At 41.3% G+C, this 16,821-nt stretch overlaps 1 protein-coding gene across 1 annotated transcript in view; it reads left to right on the plus strand.

Moving 5' to 3' along the window:
• The window catches only part of LARP1B (La ribonucleoprotein 1B), a 147,209-nt gene that overhangs the window by 12,631 nt on the left and 117,757 nt on the right, over window positions 1-16,821 (plus strand). Inside the window, 7 exon segments of the mRNA XM_017849119.1 lie at window positions 554-612; window positions 1,028-1,087; window positions 4,886-4,926; window positions 4,928-5,058; window positions 9,073-9,213; window positions 12,667-12,810; window positions 13,024-13,189. Coding sequence (XP_017704608.1) covers window positions 554-612; window positions 1,028-1,087; window positions 4,886-4,926; window positions 4,928-5,058; window positions 9,073-9,213; window positions 12,667-12,810; window positions 13,024-13,189 — 742 coding nt within the window.

The raw sequence follows: 16,821 nt of genomic DNA on the forward strand, positions 1-16,821 counted from the left end.
TTTTTTTTTGACAGAATCTAGCTCTGTCGCCCCAGCTGGAGTGCAGTGGTTTGATCTCGGCTCACTGCAACATCCACCTCCCGGGTTCAAGCAATTCTCCTGCCTCAGCCTTCTGAGTAGCTGAGACTCTGGGCATGTGCCACCATACCTGGCTAATTTTTCTATTTTTAGTAGAGATGGGGTTTCACCATGTTGGCCAGGCTGGTCTCAAACTCTTGACCTCCAGTGATCTGTCCACTTTGGCCTCCCGAAGTGCTGGGATTACAGGTGTGAGCCACCAGGCCCAGCCTATATTCTATTAATGAAAGCATTGTTCTGTTCGTTCAGTGTAACACACTGTTAATATTTCTTTCTTCTTGATTTGGAAACTGAAGACCACCTTGAATCTATGTGTCAAATGGAGTTGATTTTTTGCTAGGAATTTGAGTCTTAGAACTTTGGATTTTATTGGAAATGATGATTATACTGATTTACTGAAATTGACATAATAGTTACTTTGTTAAATTTATTGAATGAAGTAGTTGTAAAAAACAATTCTATATATTTTCTTTAGAGTTCGGTTCCCTCAAAATTATAAAAGCAGGAAAACTCAAGACAAAGAAATCCAACAAGGTATGTTTTCATAGGAAATAGTTCTTAACTGTACTGATTTTTGAAAACTGAGGCTAAGAACTCTTAGGTTATTGTAAGTGTATTTTTGTTTAATTGTACTGTTGGTATTAGATTAAAGTTAATATTATGGAGAATCATAACCTTTATCCAAATCTCTATATATGCCTTTGCTATCATGTATAACTCAGTTTAGTTAATGTCATTAAATAGTGGTGAAAGTTTTATCGTAAAATTAAGCCATTCTTATTGCAAATGTTCTATTGTTTGCAGAAACTTTTAAATTAATTTGGCAGATGCCTGCATATAACTGAATGTAAATGATTATTAAAACTTCTTTCATTTTAGAAAATGTTTTTTTCTGCTTAAAATTTCTAAAACTAATTTGCAGACCTAACACTTATTTGTTACTTCTTAGGCTAGTGATTTCAGCGATATGGAGAATTGGCCAACACCAAGTGAATTAGTGAACACTGGAGTGAGTATTATTTTAAAGTTTTTCTTTAAAGAAAGGAAAATATATCCATTTCAACATGCAGAATTTTATTTTACTTAAAATGTAAAGAATTGTCATACTGGGGGACAGATTTTTTTTATTTGTTTGAGACAGGGTCTTGCTCTGTCACCAGGCTGGAGTGCAGTAGTGTGATCACAGCTCATTGTAGCCTCAAACTCCTAGGCTCAGGTGATCTTCCTACCTCGACCTCCAGAGTAGCTGGGACTACAGGCACGCACCACTGTGCACAGCTAATGTTTGTATTTTTCATAGAGACGGGATTTTGCTGCTCTCCAACTCCTGAGCTTAAGTGATCCTCCTGCCTCAGTCTCCCAAAGTGTTGAGATTACAGTGTGAGCTACGACCCTGGCTGAGGAACAGATTTAAAAACTTGATTCATCAAGATTACATTTTGTTAGTTTAATTTGCAGTTATTCTTTGATGCTGCCAGTAACATTAGTAATGAACTTGTCTTAAGCTTTACTCATGGTAAGCTTAACCTAACCTAGTATTTCTTTCTTTCTTTTTTTTTGTTTCTTTAAGACAGGGTCTCACTCCATTACCCAGGCTGGAGTGCAGTGATGTGATCACAGCTCACTGCAGCCTTGGCCTCCCAGGCTCAGGTGATCCTCCCCCTTTGCCCCCCAAGTAGCTGGGACTACAGGTGTGCGCCACCACACTGGCAGGTTTTAAACTTTTTGTAGAGATGGGAGTTTGGCCATGTTGTCCGGGCTGGTATCGAACTCCTGAGCTCAAGCAATTGGCTCGCCTCAGCCTCCCAAACTGCTGGGATTATAGGCGTTAGCCACCATGCCTCACCTATTATTTCTTTAATAATGAAGACATATTATAAATTGTAATCAAATTTTTATATTTGTATAAAGTCACATACATTGATAAAGAGGTGCTGAAAACATGGCAGCTATTCTTTTGATAGTTTGCCCACTTTTCAGATAACCTAGTTTAATTCATCACATTTCCCTCATCTGATTGTATTCTTTTTTTGAGACAGAGTCTTACTCTGTCGCCCAGGCTGGAGTGCAGTGGTGGGATTTCAGCTCACTGCAACCTCTGCCTCCCTGGTTTCAGTGATTCTTCTGCCTCAGCCTCCTGAGTAGCTGGTATTACAGGCATGCACCACCACATCCGGCTAATTTTTGTATTTTTAGTAGAGACTGGGTTTCGCCATGTTGGTCTCCAACTTCTGACCGCAGGTGATCCACCCACCTTGGCCTCCCAAAGTGCTGGGATTACAGGTGTGAGCCACCGTGCCTGGCCTCCTCTGGTTGTATTCTTAAGAGGTAACCTTATATGTGAGATTTGCATTTTCTAGGATTTTGTATATATAGAAGCATTCAGTAGGTACTCTTTTTTCTTTTTTTTTTTCCTGGCTTCTACTCAGCATGATTATTTTGAGATTTTACTTGTGTGTCAGCAGTTCATTCCTTTTTCTTGCTGAGTAGTATGGATGTAACACAGTTTGTCCATTCACCTATTGTTTTTTTTTTTGTTTTTGTTTTTTTTTTTTGAGACGGAATCTTGCTCTGTCGCCCGGCTGGAGTGCAGTGGCCGGATCTCAGCTCACTGCAAGCTCCGCCTCCCGTGTTTACGCCTCAGCCTCCGGAGTAGCTGGGACTACAGGCGCCCGCCACCTCGCCCGGCTAGTTTTTTGTATTTTTAGTAGAGACGGGGTTTCACCGTGTTAGCCAGGATGGTCTCGATATCCTGACCTCGTGATCCGCCCGCCTCGGCCTCCCAAAGTGCTGGGATTACAGGCTTGAGCCACCGCGCCCGGCCTCCATTCACCTATTGTTAATGGACATTTGGATTAATTTTGGGTTTTGGTTGATACAGATAAAACTGCTGTATGGGCTGGGCGCGGTGGCCCAGCACTTTGGGAGGCCGAGACGGGCGGATCACGAGGTCAGGAGATCGAGACCATCCTGGCTAACACGGTGAAACCCCGTCTCTACTGAAAATACAAAAAATTAGCCAGGCAAGGTGGCGGGCGCCTATAGTCTCAGCTACTCGGGAGGCGGAGGCAGGAGAATGGCGTGAACCCGGGAAGCTGAGGTTGCAGTGAGCTGAGATCCGGCCACTGCGCTCGAGCCTGGGCGACAAAGCAAGAGCAAGACGTCCAGTTCAAAAAAAAAAAACAAAAAAAACAAAAAAAACCAAAAACAAAAACAAAAAACTTCTATATGCAACGTTTGTGGTAAAATTTTTCATTTTTTCTTCGATATGTCACTAGGCTGGATCATACAGTAGCTACCTGTAATTTAGCCTTTTAAGAATTGCCAATTTGGCCGGGCGCGGTGGGCTCAAGCTGTAATCCCAGCAACTTTGGGAGGCCGGAACCGGGTGGATCACGAGGTCCAGGATATCGAGAACCCATACCTGGCTAATGCACGGTGAAACCCCCGTCTCTACTGAAGAAAAAATACAAAAAACAGCCAGGCGATGTTGGCGGGGCGCCTGTAGTCTCCCAGTTACTCGGGAGGTCTGAGGGCAGGAGAATGGCGTAGAATCCGGTAACCCGGGGAGGCCGGAGCTTGCAGGTGAGATGAGATTCCGCACTTGGCACGTCCAGCCTCGGCTACAGAGCGAGACTCCGTCTCCAAAAAAAAAAAAAAAAAAAAAAAAAAAGAAATTGTCGAATTTGCACTTCTGTCAGCAGTGTATAGCGTGGAATTCCAGTTACTACACATTTTCACTCCCGTCTCATTTTTTTTTTTTTTTTTTTTTTTTTGTGAGACCCGGTCTCACTTTGTCACCCAGGCTGGAGTGCATTGGCATGATCTCAGCTCACTGTAGCCTTGACCTCCTGGGCTCAAGTGATCCCCTACCTCATCCCCACAACTAGCTGGGATTATAGACATGCACCACCATGCCTGGCTAATTTTTTTGTATTTTTGTAGAGATGGAGTTTTGCCATGTGCCCAGTCTGGTCTCAAATTCCTGAGCTCAACTAATCTACCTGCCTTGGCTTCCGAAAGTGCTGGAATTACAGGTGTGAGCCACCGCACCCATCTTTACTTGCCCATAATATAGTCAAGTTACAAAAAAATTTTAGCCATTCTAATAAATGTGGAGTGGTCTCCCATTACAGTTTTAATTTACATTTTTCTGATGAATGAATGCAATAATCTTGTCATAGGTTTGCCATCGGTATATCTTTTTGATGAAGTATCTGATCAATCTGCCCATTTAAAAAAATGGAAGGCTGGGTGCAGTGGTTCATGCCTGTAATTGCAGCACTTTGGGAGGCTGAGGAGGGTGAATCATTGGGGTCAGGAGTTTGAGACCAGCCTGACCAACATGGCGAAACCCCGTCTCTACTAAAAAAAAAAAAAACAAAACTAGCCAGGTGTGGTGACATGTGCCTGTAATACCAGCTACTAGGGAGGCTGAGGCAGGAGAATTGCTTGAACCCAGGTGGTGGAGGCTGCAGTGAGCCGAGATCGTGGCACTGCACTCCAGCCTGGGCAACAGAGTGAGACTCCTTCCTCCCCACCAAAAAAAAGTGGAATTGATTTCTTGTTACTGAGTTTTGAAAGTTCATTATGTATTTTAGATAAAAGTTCTTTGTCAAATACTTAGCAAATACTTTCTCCTAGTCTGCAGCTTTACTTTTAACTATCTTTTGAGAAGTAATTTTTTGCTTTTGATAACAGTTTTGTCATTTGTTTTGCAATTTTAAGTTAGGTATATTACCGCAAATTTTGGGTGTATTAGTGAAAATATTAATGGAAATCATTTCATTCTGAAAACCTTTTGCAGTTTCAGAGCGTCCTCAGCCAAGGAAATAAAAGCCACAAAATAGAAAAGAAAAGAAGAGAAGGTTGAAAAGAGAAGTAGCAGTGAGAGCAAAGAAAATCGGGAAACAAAGTTAAATGGTCCTGGTGAAAATGTCAGTGAGGATGAGGCTCAGTCAAGTAACCAACGAAAGAGAGGTCAGTTTGTCCATATCTTTATTTTGATTTTAGTTTTTGAAGAAAGTTGTAATGAGGAATTGTATTTCATTAACTTATCTCTGATAGTCAAAAATGTATAGTTTGTATTTCTTCAGGATAAACAATCTGCAGTGGTAACTCATTTGCTTTTGTAACATTTCTGAACTATTAGACTTTCCTTTTTGTATGTAACTTGTATTCTATGCAAGAAAATGGAATGGAGTTCCACTTAGAGGTACAGTTATAAATACATTCTTGGAAAGTTGTGTGACAATTATTGTTCTTTTAGATCTGCATTGGAACTGCTTACTATATTTAGGGAGTACTGTGAAAATTAAATACATTTTTTTCTAAGAGAAAAGTGAGAATAGGCCAGGCACAGTGGCTCACGCCTGTAATCCTAGCACTCTGGGAGGCTGAGGCGGGCGGATCACTTGAGATCAGGAGTTTGAGACCAGCCTGGCCAACATGGTGAAACCCTGTCTCCACTAAAAATACAAAAAAAATTAGCCGAACACGGTGGTGCACACTTGTAGTCCCAGCTACTCTGGAGGCTGAGGCAGGAGAATTGCTTGAACCCAGTAGGTGGAGGTTGCAGTGAACCGAGGTTGCGCCATTGCAATCCAGCCTGGGCGACAGTGCAAGACACTGTCTCAAGAAAAAAAAAAAAAAAAAAATTTTAGTCAGCCTTTTCCCTCATAGCATTCCCCTGTCAAAATTACACTTTGAAGGAATAAAAATATTGTCTTCATATCCTTTTCCGTTTTCTTCTCTGAACTTTTCGTGTGTCTAGGGACAGTTTTTGATTTACCTGCTTTGTAAAAGCATATACTCATTCAGTGGTCGGAGTCTTGGTAAAAGTGTCTTCACGCGCTTCTAGGCAGAAAAGGGCTTTAAACTGTTAAGTTGTTGGTGACTGAAGCAAGGTGATTTTCTGGGAGAGTAGCAGGAGATGAGGTTAGAGACATAGACAAGGTCCATGGTGTACAGGGCCTTGGAGTTAGGATTCTATTTTTTTTTTTTTTTGAGATGGAGTCTCACTCTGTCACCCAGGCTGGAGTGCAGTGGCCGGATCTCAGCTCACTGCAAGCTCCTCCTCCTGGATTCTAGCAATTCTTCTGCCTCAGCCTCCTGAGTAGCTGGGATTACAGGCGCACGCTGCCACGCCCAGCTAACTTTCTGTATTTTAGTAGAGACGGGGTTTCACTGTGTTGCCCAGGCTGGCCTCGAACTCCTGAGCTCAGACAATCCACCTGCCTCGGCTTCCCAAAGTGTTAGGATTACAGGCGTGAGCCACCGTGACTGGCCGAACAGTTTGTCTTTTTTTTATTTTTTTATTTTTTTTATTTTTTTATTTTGAGACGGAGTCTTGCTCTGTCGCCTGGGCTGGAGTGCAGTGGCCGGACCTCAGCTCACTGCAAGCTCCGCCTCCTGGGTTTACGCCATTCTCCTGCCTCAGCCTCCGAAGTAGCTGGGACTACAGGCGCCCGCCACCTCGCCCGGCTAGTTTTTTGTATTTTAGTAGAGACGGGGTTTCACCATGTTAGCCAGGATGGTCTCGATCTCCTGATCTCGTGATCCACCCGTCTCGGCCTCCCAAAGTGCTGGGATTACAGGCTTGAGCCACCGCGCCCGGCCCAGTTTGTCTTTTTAATAAATAACTAATCCTTAGTTCAGGATAAGCATGATGTTTACTTGATACCATGAATAAAGGCTTATTGCTCAAAAACAGTGACAACAAGACAAGCAGGTGGTTGTTAGAAAATTTATCCCTATTTCTTTTTTTTTTAAGTTTTAAATTTAAAATGTTTTTAAAATTTTGAGACAGGGTCTTGCTGTGTCACCCAGGCTGGAGTTCAGTGGCATGCTCATGGCCCACTGCAGCCTCAATGACCTGGGCTGAAGTGATCCTCCCACCTCAGCCTCCTGAGTAGCTGGGACCACAGGCATGTGCCCCCACGCCTGGCTAATTTTTGTATTTTTTTGTAGAGACAAGGTTTCCCGATGTTGGCCAGGCTGGTCTTGAACTCCTGAGCTCAAGTGATCTACCTGCCTCAACCTGCCAAAGTGCCGGGATTAGAAGTGTGCGCCACCATGCTTAGCCTCCCCATTTCTTAACTACTTCATCACTTAACTATTTCCTGCTTCCTACATACATAAGTAGTGTTCTTGACTGTCTAGAATCCATACAGATGACAGATTTGTTATCCTGATCTAAAATTTGTCTTTATTAATTGCTTCAATTAAAACTGGTCAGTCAACACTAAAACCCAGATGTTTTGTAGTTAGAACAATTCGTATAATCAAGCTATTAATTGATCTAGAGTACAGATTTTTGACTTCAAAAGAAGGGCTTCTTTATGTCACCGAATCTCATTGACATAAATTTATAGTATAAGATTAAAAGCCTTTTTATTTATTTTTTTATTTTATTTTTTTTGAGGAGACGGAGGTCTCGCTCTTTCACCCAGGCTGGAGTGCAGTGGCCAGATCTCAGCTTCCACTGCAAGCTCCGCCTCCTGGGTTTTATGCCCATTCTCCTTGCCTCAGCCTCCCGAGTAAGCTGGGACTACAGCGGCCCACACCCTCGGTCCAGGCTAGTTTTTTTTTTTTTTTTTTTTTTTTTTTTTAGTAGAGACGGGGTTTCCACCATGTTAGCCAGGATGGTTGTCTCGATCTCCTGACTCGTGGATCGGCCCATCGTCGGACCTCCCAAAAGGCTGGGGGATTTACAGGAGCCATCGCACCTGGCCTAAAAGCCTTTTAGATGCATTTATATTCACTTTTCTTCATTTGATCCATAGTTTGCAGGATTTATAGGATATCAATATTGTAGTTGCACACTAATATTTCTTTTAAATTACCTTTGCAGTTTTTTCATTCCCATGAGTCTTTATTTTGGTAGAAAATATAGATTGGGCAGAATACTGAACATTTTGAAACCTGAGGTATGGCATTCATGAATAGATGATCTTCAGAATTTCACTATAGAATAACCATAAATAGTTACACTGTCATTTAGTCATCAAGAAAAGTTAAATTGCTTTTGTTTTTTGTCCTTAGGAAGATGCATAAGAGCTGTAAAAGTTCTGTCAAGTTAAACAAATTTTGTAGTTATCCATTTTCCCTCTTATATTTTGAGAAACCTCATTCATTAGTAAAATCCTGGGTAAATTAATATTTTAGGCAGTGATCTGGAACTAAAAGTGCTTCAAACCTAAAGCCTAACTTTCCAAAGTATACATTATAGTGTTTTATCAGGTATATCCCATTCTAAAGCCTAAGAATTTTAAATTAAACTGATTTTTTTTTTTTTTAAGCCTAAGGTACTAAACAGGAATAGTATGTATATGTACTTTTTTGTTTGTTTGTTTGGAGACAGAGTCTTGTCTCGTGCAGTGGGACGATCTTGGCTCTCTGCAACCTCTGCCTCCCAGGTTCAAGGATTTCTCCTGTCTCAGCTTCCTGAGTAGCTGGGACTACAGGCATGTGCCACCATGCCCAGCTAATTTTGTATTTTAGTAGAGATGGGGTTTCGCCATGTTGGCCAGGCTGGTTTCGAACTCCTGATCTCAGGTAATCTGCCCGCCTTGGCTTCCCAAAGTGCTAGGATTACAGGTGTGAGCCACCACACCCGGCCTTTTGGCATGATCTTGGCTCACTGCAAGCTCCGCTTCCCAGGCTTAAGCTATTCTTGTGCCTCAGCCTCCCGAGTAGCTGGGATTACTGGCGTGTGCCACCACACCTGACTAATTTTGTACTTTTAGTACAGACAGGATTTCTCCATGTTAGGCTGTTCTTGAACTCCTGGCCTCAAGTCATCCACCCATCTCAGCCTCCCAAAGTGCTGGGATTACAGGCATGAGTCACTGTGTCCAGCCTCTTTACAAATAATCTTAAAATATACATTAAGTGTTTCACTTATTTGATTGAAGTTCAGAGTGCTTTCAAATTGCAAGGGTTTAGTGAAAATTGTGCATTTTCCTTAAATGATATTATTTTGTTTTCTTCAAGCTAATAAGCACAAGTGGGTACCACTCCACTTAGATGATGTAAGATCAGAGAGTCAAGAAAGACCTGGATCCCGGAACAGCTCAAGATGTCAACCTGAAGCAAATAAACCAACACTTAACAATAGGAGAAATGATACACGAAGTAAGTTACCATTCTAAGACAAAATGACTAAGGAAAGACTTAGTCTTAATGCTTGTTATTTTAGTAACCACATGTATAAACCATTTGAGAATAAGTTGAAGACATCATGTCCCTTTAACCCTAAATACCTTCAGAGTATATTTCATAAGAACAATATAACCGTAATGCAATTAACAACAATGAAACTTAACATTAATACAATGTGATTGTCCACAGGCAGATTTTCTCAATAAAGTCCTTTTTTTTTGAGACGGAGTCTCGCTCCGCCTCCCGGGTTTACGCCATTCTCCTGCCTCAGCCTCCCGAGTAGCTGGGACTACAGGCGCCCGCCACCTCGCCCGGCTAGTTTTTTGTATTTTTTTTTAGTAGAGACGGGGTTTCACCGTGTTAGCCAGGATGGTCTCTATCTCCTGACCTCGTGATCCGCCCGTCTCGGCCTCCCAAAGTGCTGGGATTACAGGCTTGAGCCACTGCGCCCGGCCTCTTGCATGTTTTGAAATCGCCGTGCAATGTGACCTTATCAACATTCTTTGGCAGGAATTTTTAATTTTTTTTTTTAATCCAGCCTACTTTTCTTTAGATTAATGCATGTTGGTTGTATTACTGTAAGTCTTCTTTCTCTCTTCCTGCTGAAAGGCTATTTCACTATTTGATAAAATCTGTACTAATGGTGGTGGGTATTTGGATTGTTTGTTTTTTTGATATTAAAGTGCTACCGTGAACATTTTAATGCATGTTTTTCAGCACTCAAGTACAAGAGGCTCTCTAGGGTAATTTTTTCAGACTGCAGACTATAGTCTGTGAGTGGGTTATGAAATCAGTATATTGGTTCATGATAAGGTTTTTAAAAACCTAGAGTGCTTCACATAGTAAATTTTAAAATGATATGTGTTTAAATTATAAAATTTTTTGTAAGTGTACTTGTGTGTGAAATACATAAGGCTTACTTACAGATTAAGGCAGAAATGTTTGAAAAAGTGGCTAGGCACGGTGGTGCACGCCTGTAATCCCCACACTTTGGGAGGGGGAGGTGGGTGGATCGCTTGAGCTCAGGAGTTCAAGACCAGCCTGGGCAACATAGTGACACCTCAACTCTATTTAAAAAAAAAGAGAGGCCGGGCGCGGTGGCTCAAGCCTGTAATCCCAGCACGTTGGGAGGCCGAGGCGGGCGGATCACGAGGTCAGGAGATCGAGACCATCCTGGCTAACATGGTGAAACCCCGTCTCTACTAAAAAAATACAAAAAACTAGCCGGGCGAGGTGGCGGGCACCTGTAGTCCCAGCTACTCGGGAGGCTGAGGCAGGAGAATGGCGTAAACCCGGGAGGCGGAGCTTGCAGTGAGCTGATATCCGGCCATTGCACTCCAGCCTGGGCGACAGAGCGAGACTCCGTCTTTAAAAAAAAAAAAAGAGAGAGAAATGTTTGAAAAAGACTGTTTTAGGTCTAAGCATTGAGGATGAAGCTATGGAATCTAGGGTAATGGTCTCAGTGAGGGTGATTTTTTTTTCCCCCATAGAGTCATTTGACATTGGAGATATTTGTTACTGGTTGTCACAACTGAGGGAGTGAGTGGGTGCTACTGGCATCTAGTAGGTGGTGGTCATGGATGATGCCAAACATCCTGTAGTCCACAGAACAGGCCCCCACACCAAAGTCTAAAGTGCTAAGGTTGTAAAACCTTTTCTGTAGGATTTGCATATCTTCACATTAATTAGATTATTCCAAGTTGATTTTCAAAGTAGATATACCTGTTTTCAACCTTATTAGCAATATACGAATGTTCTACCTGTTTTTTTGAGACAGAGTCTCACTCTGTTACCTAGGCTAGAGTGCAGAGGTGAGATCTCGGCTCACTGTAACCTCTGCCTCCCAGGTTCAAGTGATTCTCCTGCCTCAGCCTCCCAAGTAGCGGGGATTACAGGCACCCACCACCATGCCTGGCTAATTTTTGTATTTTTAGTAGAGATGGGGTTTCACCATGTTGGCAAGGCTGGTCTCAAACTCCTGAACTCAAGTGATCGGCCCCCCTCAGCCCCCCAAAGTGCTGGGATTACAGGTGTGAGCCACCACACCTGGCTAATGTTAAACCTTTTTAAACTTTGTCCACATTTCATATTAGAGACATTAAAATATTTGTTGTACTAGGGTAAAGAGCCTTTCATTGTCTTAATTAGCATTTCTTAGTAAGGCTGAGCACTGCTTTCTTTTTTTTGATTCTGAGATGGAATCTTGTTCTGTTGCCGAGGCTGGAGTGCAGTGGCAGGGTGTTGGCTCACTGCAACCTCCGCCTCCCAGGTTCAAACAATTTTTCTGCCTCAGCCTACCAAGTAGCTGGGATTACTGGCACTCCACCATCACGCCTGGCTAATTTTTTGTATTTTTGGTAGAGACAGGATTTTGCCGTGTTTCTCAAGCTGGTCTTGAACTTGTGAGTTCAAGCAGTTTGCCTGTCTCAGCCTACCAAAGTGCTGGTATTACAAGCATGAGCCACCACACCGGGCCTCTTTTTATGATTTCTTTTTTTTTTTTTTTTGAGAGGGAATCTCGCTCTGTAGCCCAGGCTGGAGTGCAGTGGCGCAATCTTGGCTCACTGCAACCCCTGCCTCCCAGGTTCAAGTGATTCTCCTCCCTCAGCCTCTTGAGTAGCTGGGATTACAGGTGTGTGCTACAGTGCCCGACTAATTTTTGTATTTTTAGTAGAGGCGGTATTTCACTATGTCGGCCAGGCTGGTCTCCAGCTCCTGACCTCAGTTGATCCGCCCACCTCGGCCTCCCAGAGTGCTGGGATTACCGGCCTGAGCCACTGTGCCCGGCCTCGTATGATTATTGACTCATTGGTAGGCAGCGTTTTCAGTATTTATTGTCCACTTGCATTTTTTTGCCCTGCTTGTATTTTAGATATTTTCCCCATTGAGTGGTTGTATGTGTGTGTGTGTGTGTGTGTGTGTTGCATGAGAGAGAGTGGTATGGTTCTTACATGTACTCTAGATAGAATTTCTGTATTTCGCTTCAGATATCTTTTCTCAATTTGTTTCGTGTTTTCATTTCCTTTTTACTTTATAAGGAATGTCATTTACTTAAATAGAACCATCCTTAAATATTTTGTGAGAAGTGTTTTTTAGGAGTTTTATACAGTACAAATTAGTAGTCTTGGAATTTCTTGAATCTTTATCAGCACAATCTTAATAAAACTATCTCTTTATCTTTCTAATATGTGATTTTACTTGTTAGAATGTATTCTTCATATGCCAGTACTTTTTAGGCTCTGTTTTATGCTAGAGATATTTTTGATAAATTCTTGTTGGATCTCTTCAGTTTGTATCCATCTGAAAAATGCCTGGCTACTGTTAATTAGTGACGAAGTGGAAGAAGGTGGCCACTGTGTTTTCATAAAGACAATCATGTTATTTTACTTGGCAAATCGAAGTATATAAAATATTTTATTTTAAAAGGTTGGAGGCGAGATAGAGAAAAAAGAGATGATCAAGATGAAGTTTCCAGTGTGAGAAGTGAGGGTGGTAATATCCGAGGTTCCTTTAGAGGTCGAGGAAGAGGCCGAGGACGGGGAAGAGGACGAGGCAGAGGAAATCCTCGATGTATGACATAATTTTTGTTTTGTTAAATTAGATAAACTTTGAAAAAAAAATAGAGCAACTATCCTCTATTATGTTTTAACTAATTTTCTTATTTTCTTTGTCTGGTAATAGATGGTTTTATGTTTGTTAACCTTTGAAGTTCTTCACTTTATCCATAGTAACTATTTTTTTTCTAATATGTGATTACCTTTCTTTTTCTTTATTCACATCAAGTGAACTTTGATTATTCATATGGTTATCAAGAACATGGTGAAAGGACTGATCAACCATTTCAAACAGAACTTAATACCAGTATGATGTATTACTATGATGATGGTACAGGTGTACAGGTGTATCCTGTGGAAGAAGCATTGCTTAAAGAGTATATTAAGCGTCAAATGTAAGTGGATGTTTGATGTAAGCAGATGGGATAGCAAAATCTGTGGCAATATCAAAACTTTAATGTTACTGATAATGAATATGTTATAATTTTTTTTTTTTTTTTGAAACAGAGTCTCGCTCTGTTGCCCAGGTTGGAGTATAGTGGTATGATCTTGGCTCGATGCAGCCTCTGCCTCCCGGGTTCAAGTATTATCGTGCCTCAGCCTCCTGGGTAGTTGGAATTACAGGCACATGCCACCACACCTGGCTAATTTTTGTAGTTTTAGTAGAGAACGGGTTTCGCCATGTTGGCCAGGCTGGTATTGAACTCTCAGCCTCAGCTGATCTGCCCACCTTGGCCTCTCAAAGTGCTGGGATTATAGGTGTGAGCCACCATGCCTGGCCTGTTATAACATTTTTAAAGCTACTTATTAGTAAAGGTTGGAAAATGTTAAAAATTATTTTGATTATATATTTTAGGGAATATGATTAAAATAGGTATTTGAAAATTTTATATTTGGTTTATGTTGTTTATATAAGTCTCCTGGCTTCTATACTAGATATTTTCTCCTTAAAGGAGATTAGGTAAAATGTTATTGCATAATATGAATAAATATAAGACTGTAAAGCTTCTCTATATATACTTGAAATTGAACAAGTAAAATTTGGCTTATTATTTGCCAGTAGATGTTTATATTAGAATTTGCAAATGAACATAAATAACAAAATCTTTTAATTTTCTTCTTAGCAATTGACTTCTGAATTCTAAATTTTTTTTTTATCTTCTGAGTTTTTCTTTGTGACATGTAATTAAATGGGGACTACCTTATATGTTAGTTCAGACTTCTTACTCTAGTTCTCATAGTAGTTGCTTTTTGGGTGCTGAATGTGAAGTCAGGAGAATATCAGCTCTATTTTCTGAAAGGAGAAACAAACCCTATGCGTATTAGTATTATATAGGATATTTTGCTTATTTATAGGCAAGAGAAAAATGTTGCCAAGCAGTTTGCACAACCAATTTGTTAAAACTTGAAATTTTTCTCTCCTTACAAGGTGAAGGAAAAGGGCTATTTTTGAAAGGGCATAAGTATTTTAGAATCATCTATTTTTTCCAAAATAAAATAGACTCTACTCTGTTACTAGAAAATTTCTTTGTCATTATCAGCCAGGTACCTTCCTGGGTTGCCTTCATGGTGGATCCAATTTGCTTACAGTGTGGAGCAACTTGTTTATTTTGTTCTTGCTTCTTTTGTTACAGTTGATGCAAACACTGAAGAAAAGGGCCTTTTTATGGGCAGAAAGTGCTTGACATGTGGCTGTCAACTTCATACCACTATTACTGTCTTTTTTGTAACTTTTGCTGCCAAGCCCCTTCTGAGACCTGACAGTGGACATGCAACTCCATGTCAGGATAATCGGCCTCCAGTGCTCATACAAGTGAGGGAGGAGCAGAGCTACTTCAGTGTTGACAAAATTTCTGATCATGCAGTGTAGAATCCAGAGCCTCTAAGGTAGGACTTGATGATGTCCCTAGGACACTGAGCAAAATGTCAGACATGGCATTGGTCATGCCTCTTTTTTTGGTTGATCTAGCAGTAGGGGTTTTGGCAAATGTTAGTAGAGCACTAGGTTTAGTGTGGCTTGTTATTATTACCATTATTTGATTAGTGGAGATGTGGCTTTGAAGGAGTCGTGCTTTTTACCTTGCATTATTTGGTTTCTAATATATAGATAGGCTGATTGATTAAGATTTTGATTTTCTTTTTGAGAAGTCACCAAAAGTTTTCCTGACACCTGTGGAAAAATGATGCAAAATGAATTGTAAAGTATGAGGCCTAAAAGTATTCAAAATGGTTGAAGGTCTTTTGTTTAAATTTTTTTTTTTTTTTTTTTTTTTTTTTGAGACGAAGTTTTGCTCTTGTTGTGCAGGCTGGAGTGCAATGGCACGATCTCGGCTCACTGCAACATCCGCCTCCTGGGTTCAAGCGATTCTCCTGCCTCAGCCTCCCGAGTAGCTGTGATTACAGGCATATGCCACCACGCCCAGCTAATTTTTCTATTTTTAGTAGAGACGGGGGTTTCATCTTTCTGGTCAGGCTGGTCTCGAACTCCTGACCTTGTGATCCGCCCTCCTTGGCCTCCCAAAGTGCTGGGATTACAGGCGTGAGCCACCATGCCTGGCCTACTTACTTGTTTTTAATATTTTAAGTGAAAATTTATATTAATTGTTTGTGATGTCAGCATTAAAATGTAAAGATCTTGATTATTTCTAGCTGTGATAATCTCTCTTGGCACTGAGAGATGACAGATTTGCAGCTCTTTAGAGGTTTTTTCCTTTTTTCTTTTTTTTTTTTTGAGGCATTGTCTCACTCTGTCACCCAGGATGGAGTACAGCAGTGCAATCTCAGCTCACCTTAACCTCCGCCTCCTGAGTTCAAGCAATTCTTCTGCCTTAGCCTCTCGAATAGCTGGGATTATGGGCACGTGACACTGTGCCCAGCTAATTTTTGTATTTTTATTATAGACAGGGTTTTGCCATGTTCCCCCGGCTGGTCTCGGGTACCTGAGCTCAAAGTGGTCCACACATCTCAGCCTCCCAAAGTTCTGGGATTATAGGCGTGAGCAACCTTGCCTGGCTGGGACAGTTTATTATTGATTTAGGGAAGTTCACATCTCACAGCTAAGACCAGTTGTAACTTGTGACTAAATCAAATGTCTTAATGTCTGAAATTTTCGAATTTTTTTTTTTCTTTTGAGATGGAGTTTTGCTGTTGTCAACCAGGCTGGAATGCAATGGTGCAATCTCGGCTCACTGCAACCTCTGCCTCCCAGGTCCAAGTGATTCTCCTGCCTCAGTCTCCCAAGTAGCTGGGATTACAGGCATGCAACACCATGCCCGACTAATTTTGTATTTTTAGTAAAGTCGGGGTTTCACCATGTTGGTCAGGCTGGTCTCGGATTCTTGACCTCAGGTGATCCACCCGCCATGGCCTCCCAACATGTAGAAATGACAGGCATGAGCCACCACGCCCTGCATGAAATTTTAGAATTTTAACACATGTATTACGTATCTACCACATGCCAGACATTATGAATAAGGCTTTTGAGGTGTAACAACCATCAGAATATTCATTTCTTTAGGACTTAGATTTTTTTCCTTCAGTGTTTAAAAAGAGTAAATGAGGCCAGGATGAGGTGACTCACTCCTGTAATCCCAGCACTTTGGGAGGTCAAGGCAGGTGGATCATCTGAGGTCAGGAGTTCGAGACCAGGCTGGCCAACGTAGTGAAACCCCATCTCTACTAAGAATACAAAAATTAGCCGGGCAAGGTGGCACACGCCTGTAGTCCCAGCTACTCAGGAGAGTGAGGCAGGAGAATTGCTTGAACCTGTGAGATGGAGGCTGCAGTGAGCTGAGATCATGCCATTGCACTCCAGCCTGGGCAATAAGAGTGAAACTCCATCTCAAAAAAAAAGAGTAAATGATTTACTAGTGTTACTGAGATGTCAGTAGTATTTCAGTAGTCTTTGAGAGAGTTTTGCACTCTGACAATTGGATAAATATCAAACTATTAAAGGAAAATTGGGATATTTACATTCTTTTTTTTTTTTTTTTTTTTTTTTTTTTTTTTTTTTTTTTTTTTTTTTTTT

This window comes from Rhinopithecus bieti, unplaced genomic scaffold, assembly GCF_001698545.2.
Source record: "Rhinopithecus bieti isolate Rb0 unplaced genomic scaffold, ASM169854v2 scaffold_32092, whole genome shotgun sequence".
NCBI classification, from domain to species: Eukaryota; Metazoa; Chordata; class Mammalia; order Primates; family Cercopithecidae; genus Rhinopithecus; species Rhinopithecus bieti.